Raw genomic sequence first — 20,134 nt, 5'->3', positions numbered from 1 at the left:
AGTGTGTACACAAGTAAGCAACTCCTTGTTAACACTTCATCAACAATATATATGTACACAATAATATAGCGAGAGAACAAAGAATATGTACTAGTTGTAACTCAGACATAGAAGATGAATGTCATTTTATTATGTAATAGGTAAATGACTTACAAGTAAAATACATAAAACATTTTTATTTGCGTAAAGTTTGTTGTTGTTGTTCATGATGATGATGATGAATGATGTTGATGAGGACAAATTATAAAACTAGGGTGTGTTGGGTGCATTTGTATTACCTATTATATCATTGTATGTATTTACTATGCCATATCTGTTACCTACATTTTCTATTTAACCAATAAGCTGTAAAGCTTACGGAATAAAATCAATTCAAAACAGTCAAACTGTAAAACATTCAACACTTGTAAGTCCTTCATCGTCGGTGTAGATTTTTCCCAGGCCTTGATTGTCCCTCATCATATGATTATATAATGATGTCCAGTCCTATGTTACCGTAGCATAATTTGTATAATGCTGCGAGCATGCAACCAGTCAGATGTTAGCATGAACATTTGATGCGCTCCCAGTTGAGTTTTTTGTCCATTTTCATACTTTTGGTTCGGTGTAGATATTTCTCTCCGTCCCTCAGTGGACCAGTATGTGTGATATCAGTTAAAGATATTTCTATCCGTCCCTCAGTGGACCAGTATGTGTGATATCAGTTAAAAACAGTTAAATGACATCTCTAGGAACTATTGCTAGTTTTAACATCAACATCATAATATAATATTTCATTTTAAGGGGTAGGCGAAAAACTATTTTACATTTTGGAGGCAAGGCATAATTGCTTAATTAGAAAAATTATTTCAGAATTTTAAAATGAAAATCATGTGTGTAATTTACTTCAGGATGAAGTAACTGACGAAGACTTAAGCTTGAACGACCTCCGACCTGCAGTTAGATTCCTCAAGGTCATACGGAAGCAATCAGATGACCCGAAGCGAACGTTAGATCGACAAAAATCCAACCTAATTGGGTCAAGAGGTATGCTACAGATCTGTTTTTGTTTTTTAACTCCTTCCTACTTTGTTTTGTTAGAAGAATTTCTCATTTATAGCTAAGTTGGAAAATGTGCTTCCTACATTAGTTCTTTGTTAACAGATTGATCAACTCTTTGAAGACTGTTCAGGTATTTTCCTGTCTTTTATATTTAGGCCTCATTTCCTATGATATTAAACATTTTTTCCTACCGATCAAACATGATTAGAACATTTTTTAAAGATCTAAATGATTGAATTTCATATTTTTCTTCCTAATATTAGTTTCCTTTTAGATGACAACAAAAACTTTTGAAAACACTGACCAGGTGATTATAAAGTTGAATGGACCAGATGATAAATGGGCAGACTACCTGAATAGTGAAACATACAAATAGAGATAGAAAATAATAAAAGACATGTTTTTGTTTAAAACAAATCTTAACTTCTGTTTCAGCATTGCATATCATTGAGGCACAGCAAGGGTCAGAGATAGCAGACTTCAGGTCGAGAATGCAGATCATCTGCAATGATGTAACGTGTCATAGGATCGAGGACCAGTCGGTATGTTGTGGTTATTATCAGGGTTCAACCCAAACAAGTTACCAAGACTAATCAGTTTAGAAAAAGGGTTCTCAGTCTTTAAAAGTATCCTTAGTTCCAAAATAACATTCAAGAAATAGCCAAGTCACATATATGTGTCAGTGGATTGATTCAAAATTCAGAAGTATTTGGTGATAAGTTAGCAATCAAATTTAGTTTGTTATAGTAAAGGTGGGTGCAAGAACCATGCCTTGTATTTTATATGTTTCGAGTATCTTAAGGCAGTTGAAATAATTGTATTTATACAACACCCATGCAGGTTCAGGGAAAGAGTAGACCTTCTGTTTCCCACTACTATTACCTCATTCACCCCTGAAGACACATTTGAACCCTTCCAATTCAAAGACTTGGAATAGTTCATTATGAAATTTCAGGGGTGAATGAGTTAATGTGTTGCCTCTTGCAGAATCAGGCATTTCTAGGTCACCTGAGCTTTAACTCAAGTTAAATTTTACATTTTTGACTTAGGCTGAAATACTGTCAAAGGGATTTCATTTATCTTTCCTGGGAATGTTACTGACATCTCTCTGACCAAGTGCTGTTATTTTTCGGGTCCATCAGAAATCCAATATGGCCGCCACGGCCGCCATTTTGAAAACTATTTCCAACTTAAAATTGAGTTCTAATGGGCCGATTTAACTGAAACTTTGTAGGAATAAATGACTCATAGTCCTGACCAAAGTGTTGATATTTTTCGGGTCCATCAGAAATCCAATACGGCCACCAATGCCGCCATTTTGAAAAAAATATTTCAAACTTAAAATGAAGTTCTAATGGGCCGATTTAACGGAAACCTTTTAGGAAAGAACGACTCTTGGTCCTGACAAAGTGTTGATCTCCGGTCTTTTTTGCTTACACTTTTCTTTTTGGTAGTGTATTCCTAAGCACTTGTTTTCATATGACTGTACCTGATTGGAGAATGTTAACTCTGAACCCCAAACTCCCAAATGATATTGTGTATGTATCAACAATTAATGTAATAGTAAAATTGAACATCCATAATGAAAGTGTGCTAATTAATAGATGATGATGTAGCGTTCTGCTGCCTTCACAATCCTAAGTGTCAGATATTTTAATGACAAGGCTGGTTCACATTTGTGAACCATCGCTGTATTCTATATGGCAAGAATTCACCTGTGAACAATTGAATTTCTGTCTTGACAGGGCTGGCAGGCATTTGTGTACAAGTACCCATTACGTCTGACTAACGCTGGTCTCTCTGACGAGGGAAGGGAGGTAATCCAGGAAGGAATTGTTCTCACCGTATATGTGGAGGAACCAACTGGGGTGTGTTTAAATGGTTTATAACTAACTCTTAATGTTATTGTTACATAGATAACAGTTATCTTCATTTAAAATCTTATTTTCTGTAATTACTGTAATATTTTGACATCACATAGCACTATTTGTACTTGGTAATATATTTTTATGTGATTGTACATGTAATTAATGGTCAAAACTAATTAAGGGGTGGAGATAACTTGTTCCCAGAGTTATTCCTAAATGCTCAATAAGATAATTTAAATCATGATGTAAGTTCATTTTCTCTTAGAATCTTAAATTGTGTTGCACAGAACCAAATATCCTTCATGATGAAAGAATCTATTGAAAGCACCCCCTCTCAGCTGATCGCACAGGCTCTAAGCAAGTGGGCTAACAAGACTCGGAATCAGGCTCACATGCCTGACAAATATCTCCTCAAGACTGTTGGACTTTCTGACTATGTCTATGGGGAAAACCCTCTGAAAGAGTATAAGGTAGGAATGTGTCTCCGACTTCATCTGTGGAGAAACTGAATTTAAACCCTGTACAGTAAATAGTTGCAAAGTAGCAGTAACATGTTCTGTCAGGAATGAAAAAAACTAATTTATCATATTCTATGTTTTACTATCTTATATTAATTACATATTAATTATTGTTACCTAGGATGTAAATCAAACATTACATTTTGTCCCTGATTCAGTGGTGTTGTTGCTCATCATTTCTATTTTCATTTTATTTTATATTAATATTAAAGAGAAACTTCAAAACATTTGGAGCGTTAAAGAATCATTTAAATATCTATGGTGGGTTGCAACACTTCATGTTTTCACATACCATTTTTTTTTTAAATTTCAGCATAAACTGAAGACAAAATAACATTCTGTTTACAAATTTATATTTCAGTATGTAAATGACTGTATAATGAAGAATGAAGCGCCTGCTTTTCTGTTACAAAGTAAAGACGACATACTAGGTAACGATAGCAACGCATCTTAGTTTTTTATATTTTTGGCTCTGATGCAAGCAATACTGTGATGGTTCTATATACTGTATAGCGCTTTAAATTTGCGGGGTCAAATTTTTGTGGTTTCGTATTCATTACTTATTTGCGGGTGTTAAATTTTGCTGTGCACCAGAATCCCATGTGTCGTGCAAAGTATTTTGAGTGTCATCATTTCTATAAAAGGGTTAAACCTTGAAATACAGGTAAACTGTTTGAAAACACTGAACCCAGAGTGTCGTCATCTGCCAGTGACTTCACTCGAAAGAAAATCAAATGATTATGCACCTTTGTAGGAGTAAACTGTAATTAACTTATCACCTATGGTGTACACATAAATATGTTGTGGCCACTTTTATGTAAGTGTTATTTTTACATGGACTGCCCAGTTGTCCGGTGATAACCTACCGGGTAATTTTAGTTCATTTAAGCTTGCATAACAGAGTTGGGTTATAAGTATTTCCAACATGTTGTAATAAGGTCTGTAAAAGTGGTTAACATTTTCGATAATTTCGCTGGTGTTTAGAATTCACGGATAATAGTCAAAGCGCGAAATTAACACCCCAGCAAAATAGAACCGCTTTACAGTAAATTATCTTAACCCATTCACCACTAAAGTAACATTTAAACTTTACCAAATCAAAGACTGGGCAAGTCCAGTTTTAGGGGTGAATGAGAGAAGGGAGTTTACATTTTATTTGTTATTTGTGATACCAGTTTAGAAGTTGTCATTTTAGCTTGGTTAAATAAAAAAAAAAGTTTAGAAGATTTTGTTTTAACTTCGCTCTACTGAGCTTTACAAGAAAAGACTGGGACATATTTCATAATCTGCAGTGAGATAGAATATTCAAGACGATTTTAAGCTCAGTTGCTTATGTTACGATGCAGCATGCATCCTCTGTTTATCATCAGATATTAACTTATTTAGCTTTATTCACTTGCCGAAGGGCAAGTGAGCTTATGCCATGGCGCGGCGTCCGTCAACTTTTCCTAAAAATTGCTACTAGTCATAAACAACTGAGCAGATTTTTACCAAATTTGGGCAGAAGCATCCTTAGGGGAAGGGGAACACATTAAATGGTGGGTCTGGCCCCCCTTGGGGCTGAGGGGAGGGGCCCAATAAGGGAAATATAGCAAATTCTTTAAAATCCTTCTTCTTCTGCAGGAATGAAAGGATTTGTTCCATATTTGGTCTGAAGCATCCTTGGTTATAGGGGAACAAGTTTTGTATAAACCGTGGGTCTAGCCCCTGAGAGGCCTGAGCGGCGGGGCCCAAAAGAGGAAACATAGCAAATTCTTTAAAATCCTTCATATTCTATAGGAATGAAAGCATTTGTTCCATATTTGGTCTGAAGCATCCTTGGGTGAAGGGGAACCAATTTTGTATACCATGGGTCTGGCCCCCCTGGGGCCTGAGCCCCATAGTGGAAACAGCACATTTTTTAAACTCTTTCTACTTCTGTAGGAATGAAAGGATTTGTTACATATTTAATCTGAAGCATCCTTTTGTGAAGGGGAACCAATTTTGTATAAACCGTGGGTCTGGCCCCCTAGGGGCCTGAGGGGCAGGGGCAATTGGGCTATATTGATTTAAGCAACTTCTTCTCTGGAACTAAGAGATGGATATCAACCATATTTGACTGGAAGCATCCCTCGGTAGTGGATATTCAAAATTGTACAACTGGTGTGGCTTACCCCCACCATGCTAAGGGGTGGGTCCAAAAAAAGTTCATTACTTGGAAATGGTTGAGATCCCCACGGTATAACCATATATACAATTGTGGGGTATAAAGAGAAGAATGCACATTTGCTTCCAGTATGGCCTAGGGTCTGGTCCCACCCTTTGAGACATAGTCCCTGGGTTATAACTTTGAAATGGTTGAGATCCCCACCCCAGAACTACATGTATATGAACAAATGCTTGGTATATAGAGACAAAAGTAGTCATGGTATTAGAATAGACCCTGGGGTCTGACCGAACCCCTAGGGACCTAGTTTCTTAGTCACAGCTTGGAAACAGTTGAGATCCCCACCCTATAACCATGCATATATACAATTGCTGAGTATAAAGAGATTAATGCACATATGCTTCCAGGATGGCCTTGGGGTCTGCCCAACCCTTGGAGACTTAACCCCTGGGTCATAACTTTGAAATGGTTAAGATCCCCACCCCAAGAGCTATATATACAATTGTTGGGCATAAAGAGAGGAATGCAGTCATGATATTAAAATTGACCCCAGAGTCTGCCCCACCCTTGCAGACCTAACCCCTGGGTTATAACTTTGAAACGGTTGAGATCCCCACCCCAAGACTATAAATACAAATGCTGGACAAAAAGAGACGAATGCAGTCATGATATTAGAATTGATCCTGGGGTCTGGCCACAACCCTAGGGATCTAGTTTCTGAGTCACAGCTTGGAAACAGTTGAGATACCCACCCATAACCATACATTAAATTGCTGGGCATGAAAAACCTAATACAGGCATATTACAAGAATTGGCATTGGGGTCTGGCATATTCCCTTGGATCTCATTTGGAGAATATTTTGCCATGATTGCTTTAATATCAAGGTGAGAGATACAGGCCCTCTAGGCCTGTTGTTCAAAACAACTTCTTAGGTCAACTAAGTTTAGAGTCTCTGTATTAAACTGTACATGTTTCAAACAGGAAAATAATAACTGGTTTGACAGGTAATGCACTTTTTATACCTAGGATGGCCCATACTTGTTACAAAGCAACCACAAACTAAAATGTTGGCATTTCTTAAGACGTTGTAGCTAAAGGAGGTAGTCACTAGGCCGAAAAGTCTCAAAAGCAGGCCAAAGGTTTTAACTTCATTATTTTTTCAATATTGAATGAAAGGTTTTAACTTGTGCTGCCTGCATAGATGCATAATCTGACCTAGAGCAACGAAATTGGATTTGCCAAATATGTTTGTCCTAATAATTGACCTACTTTGAAGAATACATGTTCAAATATTTATAACAAGTTAAAAGAATTTCTTCTAACGATCTAGAGTAACTTGATAGTCAGCTTGTATTTTCTATGATGAAGGACTATAAAATTAGTCAGCTTGTATTTTCTATGATGAAGGACTATAAAATTTGTTCAGGTAGATGACCTTGACCCACATTCAAGGTTGTGTGAGACAAATATGTTAAAGACTTCAAGCAATGGAATTAGCTCTAGCTTCGTTAGATGACAGGATATAAGGTTTATTAATATTAATGACCTTGACCCATCTTTAGGGATCAAAAGTGTCAAATGTGTAAAAAAGAAAAACGGATCAATAGATAAAAGTCCTAATTTAAATACAAGCAGATTCTTTTCTGTGTGTCCAGATCAACCACTGTGTATCCATGTTTTCTTTCCTTTCCAGAGAGGAGTGACATAGCTAGTCGGCCACGTCCTAGCATCCTGTCCCGTCCATCCACAGGGATGATCTCCTCCCCAACTATAAAATCACCTACATCTGTGTGGCACGTCCTCGAGCAGTTATCCTTTAAACTACAGTATGCCCAAAACGTGGAGATACCTAATGGCAGTAAGGTGAGTATTACTATAAGGTTAGTGAGAGATATTCTAACCAGTCTTTGTCCAGTGTGAGGGATTTCTAAACCAGTAAGGTGAGAAAGGTGTATTCATTTGAGGATCCCTGTACCACTGCCTAAAACAAAGTTTGGAAAAAATCTTTTCAATGACTTTTGCTTTGATAAATAATTTCTGATAAGAAAAGCATACAGGGATCTTTAAAGTAAAGTTAGACTTGGAAAAAATATAACTATGTTGTTTCTCTGTCTAAGGTGAAGTTTTATGCTGGACTGTTCTATGGTATGGAGTCCATAGAGACTATAAGTACTGAGGATATAGTCATCTCTGACAGCCAGTGTACCTGGAACCAGGAAATGGTCTTTAAGACGGAAGTTAGCGAAATCCCGCATATGTGTCGTCTGTGTATGGCTCTCCACGGACGCACCAAGGGCAAGGTCAGTGATAAGTTGATTTGAAAACTTTTTTAGGAAAATATTCTGTTAAATTTTTGTGTACTATTACAGAAGAAAAGTTGAAGTGTTTGCATTGTGAATGCTACCATTGCTTTTTACCAGATTACATGTAAATATTTATCAATCCCAAAATTGTGAAATAAACACAGTTGCATTAATGATATTTCTCGACATCGAAATCTTTTCGTGACAAGTAACACTAGAGATCTATCAATCTCAAAATCGTAAAATCAACACAGTTGCATTCAATTTCATGATTTTTCACACAATGCAAAAATAGGATTGCTTTTAATTGAAGCACTTGAGTATGTAATTATTGCTTCCTTTTCTACTAGTACTGAGTACTAGATTGATATAAGATGGCTATGTGTAACCACTTTGACATCCATTGCAGGAAAACACTTTGATCGCATGGGTAAATGTCCCACTGTTTAACTACAAGTCCCGACTGATGAGGGGTGAATATAAGTTTTCAATGTGGGGCAGATCTGATCATCAACAGCAGGATGAAAGCTTCTATCCTATAGGTGTGTATCCTTGTTGACTGTGTTTTTAGCCCACCATCATTTATCTGATGGTGGGCTATTCAAATCGCCCGTGGTCCGTCGTCCGTCGTCCATCCTTAAACAATTCTTGTTATCAGTATTTCTCAAGAAGTACATGTACCACAGGTATCTTTCTCAAATTTATATGTATGTTCCCCTTGGTCCTTAGTTATGCAGGGCAAATTTGAGACTGATAAGATAAACAACATGGCCGACAGGCAGCCATCTTGGATTTTGATAGTGAAGGTTTGTTATCACTATTTCTTTGGTAATAATGGAGAGATCCATCTCAAATTATCTATGTAGGCTCCCATAGGTCTGTAGTTGTGCATGTTTAATTTTGAGACTGATCAGATAAACAAAATGGCAGACAGGCTTCGATTTTTGACATTGAAGGTTTGTCAGTACTATTTCTCAGGAATAACTTGATATGTAGGTTCCCCTTCATCCCTCTTTGTGCATGTTATATTTTGAGACTGATCATAAAAACGAAATGGCTAAAAGAAGAACTAAACAGATCTTTCTCATATTGCAATGATCGATTCTATTTCTTTCACATTAAGTACTGTACTAGTAAATATGTGAAATGACAAACTCGCTTTGAAGGTTGTCTTTTATACACAGCAGTATTAAGTTTAGATCAAAAGTTACCTCAAGATGTATTTACTGTTAACATGACTCGATCAATCGCAGATTAGAGAAAATAAGAGAAAAGATCGATCTGACAAAGAACTAATGAAGATGGTACAATGGTGGGCGCCAAGATCCCTCTGGGATCTCTTGTTAGGACTGTCACTATATGAAATATTCCCATCACCATTCTATGATTAACAACAATGAAACTGGACAGATTTTAGAAACTGTCATTTTTGTTACAAAAAGAATGTTTATTTTCTAAATGTCTAATGCCGTTGAAAAAATGTCATGCATGTTTTTTGTTTGTTTCAAATATACGTAATTACGTTGAACAAAAGCATCTGAGGAAATGTGGCCTGTATGAAGTGGATAATAACAGCAATCCGACAGAGTTTCATAAATTAATCATTTTGCATAATTGAATATTGTACATGTATTAGATCTATGCAGCATTCTTTTATTATTGCAAACTAAAGCAGAGCTATGATTGACATTAAAGATATTTTAACTTTGCCATTATCCTCAGGCACTGTCTTCCAGAATCCTGATGAAGATGCTACCGTTCTTGCTATAACGGTCCCCAATTTTAATAGAGCTGTCCCAATTGTCTTCCCATCAGACAAAGAGGTATGTTGACAGATATAATAAAGGATCTGACCTAATATATGCTGTTTTGCCTGTTGTCATTGAACGCATGACTATGTAACCCATCTTTAGCACACCTGGTCCGAAGGACCAAGGTGAGCTTATGCCATACCGCAGCGTCCGTCGTCCGTCAACTTTACACCACTTGTCATGAACCACTGAGCGGATTTTAACAAAATTTGGTGTGGAGCATCCTATGGTGAAGAAGAACCAATTTTGTTTAAATGGTGGGTCTGAACCCCCAGGGGCCTGAGGGGCGGGGCCAAATAGGGGAAATATAGCAAATTATTCTTTAAAATCCTTTTCTTCTGTAGGAATGAAAGGATTAGGTGCATATTTGGTCAGAAGCATCCTTGGGGGAAGGGGAACAAAGTTTGTATAAATGGTGGGTCTGGCCCCCCTTGGGACTGAGGGGCGGGGCCAAATAGGGGAAATATAGCAAATTCATTAAAATCCTTCTTCTTCTGTAGGAATGAAAGGATTTGTTCGATATTTGGTCAAAAGCATCCTTGGGGGAAGGGGAACAAAGTTTGTATAAATGGCCCCTCTGGGGGTGGAGGANAGGTGCCTGAGGGGCGGGGCCCAATAGGGGAAATATAGCAAATTATTCTTTAAAATCCTTCTTCTTCTGTAGGAATGAAAGGATTGGTCCATATTTGGTGTGGAGCATCCTTGGGTTGTCGGAAACCAATTTTGTATAAACGGTGGGTCTGGCTCACCAGGGGCCTGAGGGGTGGGCCCAATAGGGGAAACATAGCAAATTATTCTTTAAAATCCTTCTTCTTCTGTAGGAATGAAAGGATTGGTCCATTTTGGTGTGGAGCATCCTTGGGTTGTCGGAAACCAATTTTGTATAAACGGTGGGTCTGGCTCACCAGGGGCCTGAGGGGTGGGGCCAATAGGGGAAACATAGCAAATTATTCTTTAAAATCCTTTTTCTTCTGTAGGAATGAAAGGATTTGGTCCATATTTGGTCAGAAGCATCCTTGGGGGAAGGGGAACAAAGTTTGTATAAATGGTAGGTCTGGCCCCCATGGGGACTGAGGGGCGGGGCCCAATAGGGGAAATATAGCCAATTATTCTTTAAAATCCTTCTTCTTCTGTAGGAATGAAAGGATTGGTCCATATTTGGTGTGGAGCATCATTGGGTAGTGGGGAACCAATTTTGTATAAACGGTGGGTGTGGCCCCCCTGGGACCTGAGGGGTGGGGCCCAATAGGGGAAATGGACGTAAATCTTCAAAATCCTTCTTCTTCGGTAGGAATGGCAGGATTTTGTCCATATTTGGTCTGAAGCAATCTTGGGTGAAGGGGAACCAATTTTGTATAAACAGTGGGTGTGGCCCCGCTGTAGCCAGAGAGGTGGGGCCCAATAGGAAATATAGCAAATTATTCTTTAAAATCCTTCTTCTTCTGTCGGCATCAAAGGATTTGGTCCATATTTGGTCAGAAGCATCCTTGGGGGAAGGGGAACAAAGTTTGTATAAATGGTAGGTCTGGCCCCCATGGGGACTGAGGGGCGGGGCCCAATAGCGGAAATATAGCAAATTCTTTAAAATCTATCTTCTTTTGTAGAAGGAAGGATTTGTTCCATATTTGGTCTGAAGCATCCTTGGGTGAAAGGGAACCAATTTTGTATAAACCGTGAACCTGGCCCCCCAGGTGCCTGAGGGGCGGGGCCCAATAGGGGAAATATAGCCAATTATTCTTTAAAATCCTTCTTCTTCTGTAGGAATGAAAGGATTTGGTCCATATTTGGTGTGGAGCATCATTGGGTAGTGGGGAACCAATTTTGTATAAACGGTGGGTGTGGCCCCCCTGGGACCTGAGGGGGGGGGCCCAATAGGGGAAATGGACGTAAATCTTCAAAATCCTTCTTCTTCGGTAGGAATGGCAGGATTTTGTCCATATTTGGTCTGAAGCAATCTTGGGTGAAGGGGAACCAATTTTGTATAAACAGTGGGTGTGGCCCCGCTGTAGCCAGAGAGGTGGGGCCCAATAGAGAAAATAGAGGTAAAACCTTTAAAATCCTTCTTCTACCATAGGGATTAAGGGATTTTATCCTAATTTAGTCTCGAGCATCCTTGGGCCAAGGGGACTCAATTTTGTATTAGCAGTAGGTGTGGTCTCCGAGGGGGGGGCAGAAGGGCGGGGCCCAATAGGAAAAATAGAGGTAAAACCTTTAAAATCCTTCTCCGACCATCGGGATTAAGGGATTTTATCCTTATTTAGTGTGGAGCATCCTTGGGTGACGGTGACTCAATTTGTATAATTGGTGGGTATGACCCCCTAGGGGCATAGGGGTGGGGCTCTATTTGAAGGTTGTTCTCTATATCTCAAGTACTGGATGGATCTTTCTGAAATTTCATATGTTCTAACAGCACCTACCATGGAGTGCTATATCTTTACTTCATACCAATTACTTTAATTATATTCAGGTGAGCCGTACAGGCCCTCTGGGCCTCTTGTTTTCAATAACCTGCATACTTTTGGTATTTAGACGCGGGGCAGACAACCAGATTATTGCACTATTGAAGAAAACATGATATTTGCTCCACTCTAAGCCTTTTTTTATGTAATTAATATAATGTAGCATATACTGTCACACTAATTTTGTATGATTTTTGGGTCTGGCTGCACAGTAGACCACATCTTTACTGAAGGAATCCAATCAATTAGTAAACTTATAGAGTTTATAATTAGCATATTGCAATACAGGATTTTTTTGATTTTTTTTTGAAACTACACAAGAAAGTCAGAATACAATACAGTAAGATATATCATTGCAGCCCTGATAATGTATAAGATAGCTTTTGTCTTTATGGGAGATAACACTAACAAAATCACAGGTTAATTAGGGCTACATTTGCATATCCCAGGTGAAACAGTATGTGTGTCACAGAAATATTCCACGATAAATGAATGCACTTGGACCGCTCTATAAGCAGAGCTAAAGATGCACAGTTTTGTAGAAAAAAAATCAATGTATCAAGAATAGTATGCCCTTCTTTCATCCGTTCACTGAATTACATAACATGTCTTAAAAACTCTTAAAAAGACTTGACATTGTTTTAGAAGGAAATGACGCAAACTGGCAAATATTTCAGCATTATAGTTTCGGTCAGGTACGTCTGGACCCCTCAATCTACATGTGCCTAATTTTCCTGAGGTCAGCCCCGGTTAAGTTCTGTGCCTCGTTTTCTTTACAGGTTCAACTGGTTCAATCGTTTTAACCGGATATGCCAAAGTACCCTATGTTTGGTAGCTTATACATCCATAAACTATTCTATCTTGTCGATGTTGTAGGTGCTGCAGTGTGCCAGTGACAACATGGAGGATCCCGACAGCCTTGGGTCACCAGTAAGTATGCCATGTGTTAGTAGGTGTCTAAGGAAATTCAGTGTAAAGCAGAATCTGAAGAAAAGACTTGGTTCAGAAATCTCAACCAGATACTATTAAATTAACTGATAAAAATATCCCACTGGAATCCAACAGGATTTTTCAAGACACAGATTTATGTCACAGAAACCGATAAGAATTTATCATCGGACTCCTTATCCGATTGGATTTTTACTGAATTTTGAAGAACCCGATCAGAATCAATCTGAATTTCACTTTTTCCAATCAGAATAGGACTGAAAATTTCCTTTGACCATAAAATTGCTGTGATCCTGACTTTCAGACGTGGCACCCAAGTAATTCTCACCTCATCCAGCTGCAGCAGATCCTGGAAAATGACTCGACTAACATGTATCAGCTGGTAGAACAGGAAAAGGAATTGGTGTGGCTACTGCGTTATGAGTGTCGCGACAACTACCCACACGCACTTCCTCACCTCCTGTCCTCGGTTAAATGGTACAACTACAAAGATGTTGCCAAGGTAACTATCCACTAGTGATAAGATTAGTTAATGAAAAAATCAGCAAATATGGTAGGTTTTCTGAAATGACAAATCAAAATGAATTCATATTCATTTCATATTAATATCGGTTCTTCAGAAAGGATGTTATTTTAAGGTCTAAATAGATGATAATGATAAAAGCCCAATGGATTGTAAGAGCCACTATTAGGATTGTCAAACCAGACCAATTTTAGTAACCTATTACTCGGTAACAGGTTAATCTGTCAGTTCAGTAATCAAACAATAAACAATAAAAATGTTAAATAGCAATTGTTCCATTCAAAATAAATGTACACTTCCTATATATTAACTGTTCACCATAATTTACTCCTGTATTTCAAGCTCTCAACACCTTAACGCAGGAAATATAAAGAATATTTTATTGACAACAGTGGTCAAGATAAAGTGGAAAACAAGTTATTTCTACTCGCTTTTGTTTATATTTCACTGATATCATTCAATTTGGTACTCCTTGAGATTATAATCATCCCACCCTTAAAAGTGAGTTGGCATTTTACAGTAATGAGGTCAAAGGTCAACTGTAAGTGCTAGTCGGGGGTCAAACGTTAACATAGGTTAAAAGCTTTAACAATCTTCTTCTAAAGTTCCATAAGGCCCAAGGTCATGATATTTGGTCAGTAGCTACCTGGGATGGAGTGCTATAAGGTTTCCTCTTTAAAATGACCTTGAAAGAAGGTCAAATACGTAAAAATAAACTTCAAACAATGATATCCTAAGAAGCATTTGGTCTAGAGTCATGATACTTGGGTATGTTATGAAGACCTGAGTGAGCTGTGAATCATTTTCTTTATTACAGTAATGAGGTCAAATGTCAACTTTAAGTGCTAGCCGGAGTCAAAGGTCAACGTGGGTTAAAAGCTTTAAAATTACAATTTCAAATTTCAAACAACAATATCTTGAAGAGATGTTAAAATGTCTTGTGTTCTAGATACAAAATTTGGTCTGAAGTTACCTATATGTCAGTTTCATGTGACAAAAGAAAAAGGTGAGCGATACAGGCCCTCTGGGCCTCTTGTTATTGGTAAATGACACTTTTTATAGCTGCTTATATAATGAACTAACTCAATTCACTCATGAAATTTCATAATGAACCATTCCAACCTTTGAATTGGAAGGGTTCAAATGTGTCTACGGGATGAATGAGTTAAACAATAGGGAAGCTTGATTATATAGTTTTCATGAACTTTGCTGTTGTGAACCTGTAAACCATACACGTAAGGTCAGTAAACTCCCAGTATATTTGGACAGATGCAGGCCCTCCTACAGACTTGGAGACAACAACCAGTTGATTGTGCTCTTTCACTACTAGACTTCAACTTCCCGGACAGAAATGTTCGCAAGAAAGCCATTGACTGGTTAAACGATACACTCAAGTAAGTTATACCATATTTTACCTAATAAGCGCATTATCTGCTTACATAAACACCAGAAGAATGCCCACAAAATATTGATTTCATGCTCAAACACTAATGAAAGTGATTGTGTTAGCAATCAGTTGGGCTTGAAAAAATTCTGCATTCTTTCAAAAGATTTGGTTAACTTTTTTGAGGCCTGAGGTTAAAAGTTTTAGGGCAAGTTAGAGTCACCATCGATAGGCTGTTGTCTATTATAAGGTTGAAGTATTTAACTGGTTAGTTGGTCTTGGTTAAAGTTTTTAGGCAAGTTTACATGTGCAGTGTTGGATCTGTCACCACCATTAATACGCTGTTGACTATTTCACGTTGTGTCATCATCTCTTCTTTTGAAATGTACAACATGTTAATAGGTACAGCAAAACCTTGTTATATTGCCACCATTTCTTCAGAGAACGTTTGGGCATTATAAAGGGGTCTGGCAATAAATTGAGGGAAACATAAAGGAATTCTCAAGAAAAACATAATAAAGGAACTGAAAATATGTTGGCTGTAACCAAGGTGGCAAATGAAATGACGGGCATTACATCAATGTTTTACTGCACATTTGTTTCTATTGATATTTGCTATCTTACAACATATATCACAAATAGGCGAGCTATGCTGTTCTCCAACAGTTCTTGTTATGGGTTGTAATTAAGTGCACCCACTCTCTTTCACAGAAAAAAGGTGGGGGTGAGTTAATAGGGGCAGGTGCACTTATTAGGTCAAATAAGGCAACAAATAACTATTGAATGACCAGACAAGAAACTCCCATAAGTAGCTGTTAAAACAAAAGGTCATTGGCAGTAGAACTGTTTCAACAGACGACCTTTGACTGGCCAGTCATTAAGTGCCATAAAATGTCTAAAGGCAAGTATTAAGGTCTCTTACCTTCCTCAGCTTTGTCTGACTGCAAATAAGTTAGAGTATATGAAGTAAAAAAAATGGCTCGGCTAATTGATACTTGTTTCAAAAATGGCACCATTTACAGTTCAGCAAAACACTACGATGACAGTATTGCACGGTTCCTTCTACATCTAGATACATGGAACATATTCAGGATCCATTATGTCGAATTATACAACAAAGGGATGTTGCCGAACTTCTTATTCCATCAATGCACATTCAAATTTCTTCAATAGTAAAGTAAACAATGGCAGCTTCATTCTGGAACATTTGACCTGTCTCTACCAGAACCATGTGTCAATGTATGTACGTAATGGCCGATATAAATGAATAAAATGTTGAAAGGGCTACTCAGTTTAATTAATTCAAAATTTAAATGCTATGAGAAGAAGAAAATGGTGTTGTTCACTGTATTTTTCTTTACTTACCCATATATCAATGTAGGTTTTATGGAACTATATTATCCTAGCAACCACAGCTACTATAGTTAACATCATAGCAACCAAAGCTACTAAAGTTACCATCATAGCAACCACAGCTACTATAGTTATCATATAGCAACCACAGCTACTATAGTTACCATCATAGCAACTACAGCTACTATTGTTATCATCATAGCAACCAAAGCTACTATAGTTATCATCATAGCAACCAAAGCTATTATAGTTACCATCATAGCAACCACAGCTACTATAATTATCATCATATAGCAACCACAGCTACTATAGTAATCATTATATAGCAACCACAGCTACTATAGTTACCATCAAAGCAACCACAGCTACTATAGTTATCATCATAGCAACCAAAGCTAATATAGTTACCATCATAGCAACCACAGCTACTATAGTTATCATCATATAGCAACCACAGCTACTATAGTTATAATCATATAGCAACCACAGCTACTATAGTTACCATCCTAGCAACCAAAGCTACTATAGTTACCATCATAGCAACCAAAGCTACTATAGTTACCATCATAGCAACCACAGCTACTATAGCTACCATCATAGCAACCACAGCTACTATAGTTACAATCATAGCAACCACAGCTACTACAGTTACCATCATAGCAACCACAGCTACCTTAGCTACCATCATAGCAAACAAAGCTACTATAGTTACCATCATAGCAACCAAAGCTACTATAGTTACCATCATAGCAACCACAGCTACTATAGTTATCATCATATAGCAACCACATCTACTAAAGTTACCATCATAGCAACCACAGCTACTATAGTTATCATCATATAGCAACCACAGCTACTATAGTTACCAGCATAGCAACCACAGCTACTATAGTTACCATCATAGCAACCACATCTACTCTAGTTACCATCATAGCAATCACACCTACTATAGCTCCCATCATAGCAACCACAGCTACTATAGTTATCATCATATAGCAACCACATCTACTAAAGTTACCATCATAGCAACCACAGCTACTACAGTTACCATCATAGCAACCACAGCTACCATAGCTACCATCATAGCAAACAAAGCTACTATAGTTACCATCATAGCAACCAAAGCTACTATAGTTACCATCATAGCAACCACAGCTACTATAGTTACAATTATAGCAGCCACAGCTACTATAGCTACCATCATAGCAACCACATCTACTATAGTTACCATCATAGCAACCACAGCTACTATATTTATCATATAGCAACCACAGCTACTATAGTTACCATCATAGCAACCACATCTACTATAGTTACCATCATAGCAACCACATCTACTATAGTTACCATCATAGCAACCACAGCTACTGTAGTTACCATCATAGCAACCACAGCTACTAAAGTTACCATCATAGCAACCCACTTAAAATGTGTTTTCTCTGTATACCATTTAAACTATTTTTGAAAGTAAGTATAAAGATTGACCTTCATTTTAATGCCAACTTCGTTCATACAGCTGTATACGCCATCAAAGTGAATGTCAATCCTTATTTGAATGACCAGACAAGAAATTTAGCTGTTAAAACAAGACTGTTTATTGGCTGGAGGAGAAACTCTCAAAAGTATATAGTAACTGTTTCAATAGCAGACTTTTGACTGGCCAGTCTTTTGGTGCCATAAAATGTCTGATATTATGGGATGTCTTATAGTCAGGTGTTGATAAAGTCAAGTGTCACTATACTGTTTGTTTTGTGTTAATTACAGTGACAATGAACTGTCCCAGTACATGCTACAGTTGGTGCAGTCCTTGAAGTTTGAGGCCTACCTCTTCTCTGATCTTGCCACCTTCCTGTTGGAGAGATGCCTGTGTAACCAGCACCTCGGACATCAGTTGTTTTGGCTTCTCAAGTAAGTCTTACTCGATTACTTACTTAGCCCTCTCACCCCTATGTAACTTTAGTAAGCTCTACCATGCAATGATCTGGAGGGGTCCATTATGGTCCACAGTGGTGAAAGGGTTAGAGTTAGTTTCCAGTATAGAACCTCTATAGGTCCTCTCCACTGGACTTGTCTAACTGCTTAGCATGCCTGCTACTCATAATCATACAATATACTCTGTAGAGTTAGCCATAAATATGTTAGTAGTATACAATTCACTGTATATTTATGATACAGACTATAGGCAGACTATTGCAAGTCTATGATACAGTCTATAACCACTTTTGTGTATTGTGTATTACATACGTCATTGATTATGTGAACACTGTATTAAAGCACATGGCATGGACTGACGGACTGCCTCATCGTCTTGTATCCAAAACTACAATTCGTATTAAGCATAACATCCTCCTTAGTTCAGCATCACTGAATAATTAGCATCTCAGCTACTTATTCAAACATTACAGCTTTTGAATAGACATTAATGATATAACAGAATGTGTAGCAAGTAAAATAAAACTTTTTGCAGATGATACTTCTCTCTATGAAGTAATAGACAACAATCAAAATGAAATTGCAGTGAAATTAAATAATGATCTAAGTAATATTAATGCATGGGCAAAAAAATGGGATATCAAATTTAATTCACTAAAAACTGAATCTGTAATCTTCTCAAGGAAAAGGGAACTAAATCATCCAGATATCTTATTTGGTAATGAAACTGTAACTAACAAACAAACTCATAAGCATCTTGGTTTAACTTTTAGTAGTGATGGAAAATGGACATATCATATTGACAATATTTATGAGCTAGCTTATAAAAGAATGAATGTATTGAGAATGTTAAAACACAAATTGGATAGAAAAAGTCTTATAGCAATATATACCTCTTTTATTAGACCAATACTTGAATATGGGGATGTAGTATGGGATAACTGTAGTAACCAAAATAAAAATATTCTTGAGTCAATCCAGCTAGAGGCATTAAGAATTATTACAGGATTACGTAGAGGGACCTCTCATTGTAAGCTTTATGCAGAAACTGGACTTGAATCACTTTGTTGTAGGCGAAAAAATCATAAATTAGCACTCATGTTCAAAATTTTGAATAAGTACTTAGAAGACATCATTGAACCATACCTTCACGGCAATATAAATGTAAGATACCCACTAAGAAATAGCCGTATTTTCAATCCCCCTTTCTGTAGAACTGAGAATTATTTCAATAGTTATTTTCCCTCAATGTGTAGAGAATTTAACCTTCCATCTGCAGAAACTTTAAATGCTTCTTCCCTTCAACAATTTAAAAATTTCATCAAATCTGATAATATGAACAACACTGAAGAAATTGCTAGCACATTTAAATACTATGGGCCAAGAAAATTCAATATCATAATTTGTCAGCTAGAAATCATGCTAGCCACCTAAATAGTGACTTATATATGGATCATCTGAATGACTCACCAGCATGTAGATGTGGACATGATAATGAAAATGCATTTCATTTTATATTTGAATGCCCACTCTATAACAACTTTAGAATGCAATTAGTAATAAAAAATTCTCAATTTGGTATAACTGGTAATCATGATCATTTTAATCTAAAAACTCTAATAAAGGGATGCTTAATATGCAGCGCTGATAATAACATATCCATTTTACAAAGTATATCTGACTACATTTGTCAAACTAATAGGCTTGATATGTAATCTCACTCACAGCAAAACTTTACATTGAAAGTGATGCTATTATTTATAGTGTCATGATCACTCTGCTAATAAGTATTGATACTGGTGTATATCTATCTTCACAACATCTCTGGTATTCGGCTGGATTGGATG

The 20,134-nt window shown here is 37.3% G+C and overlaps 1 protein-coding gene across 1 annotated transcript in view; it reads left to right on the top strand.

Annotated features, from left to right (window-relative positions):
- The first annotated feature begins 942 nt into the window (after positions 1-942).
- LOC110446142 (phosphatidylinositol 4,5-bisphosphate 3-kinase catalytic subunit delta isoform-like) overlaps positions 943-20,134 on the top strand; it is a 28,411-nt gene continuing 9,219 nt past the window's right edge. Inside the window, exons 1-13 of the mRNA XM_021491138.1 lie at positions 943-1,026; positions 1,477-1,583; positions 2,787-2,909; positions 3,197-3,379; positions 3,789-3,858; positions 7,268-7,437; positions 7,692-7,874; positions 8,287-8,419; positions 9,600-9,700; positions 13,024-13,077; positions 13,400-13,597; positions 14,888-15,012; positions 18,120-18,263. Of these exons, the coding sequence (XP_021346813.1) occupies positions 1,533-1,583; positions 2,787-2,909; positions 3,197-3,379; positions 3,789-3,858; positions 7,268-7,437; positions 7,692-7,874; positions 8,287-8,419; positions 9,600-9,700; positions 13,024-13,077; positions 13,400-13,597; positions 14,888-15,012; positions 18,120-18,263 (1,535 nt within the window). The 5' untranslated portion in view covers positions 943-1,026; positions 1,477-1,532. The remainder of the gene's footprint in view (positions 1,027-1,476; positions 1,584-2,786; positions 2,910-3,196; positions 3,380-3,788; positions 3,859-7,267; positions 7,438-7,691; positions 7,875-8,286; positions 8,420-9,599; positions 9,701-13,023; positions 13,078-13,399; positions 13,598-14,887; positions 15,013-18,119; positions 18,264-20,134) is intronic.

This window comes from Mizuhopecten yessoensis, unplaced genomic scaffold (genome assembly GCF_002113885.1).
Source record: "Mizuhopecten yessoensis strain PY_sf001 unplaced genomic scaffold, ASM211388v2 scaffold2589, whole genome shotgun sequence".
Taxonomy (NCBI): domain Eukaryota; kingdom Metazoa; phylum Mollusca; class Bivalvia; order Pectinida; family Pectinidae; genus Mizuhopecten; species Mizuhopecten yessoensis.
This window is presented reverse-complemented; position numbering and strand designations above follow the sequence as displayed.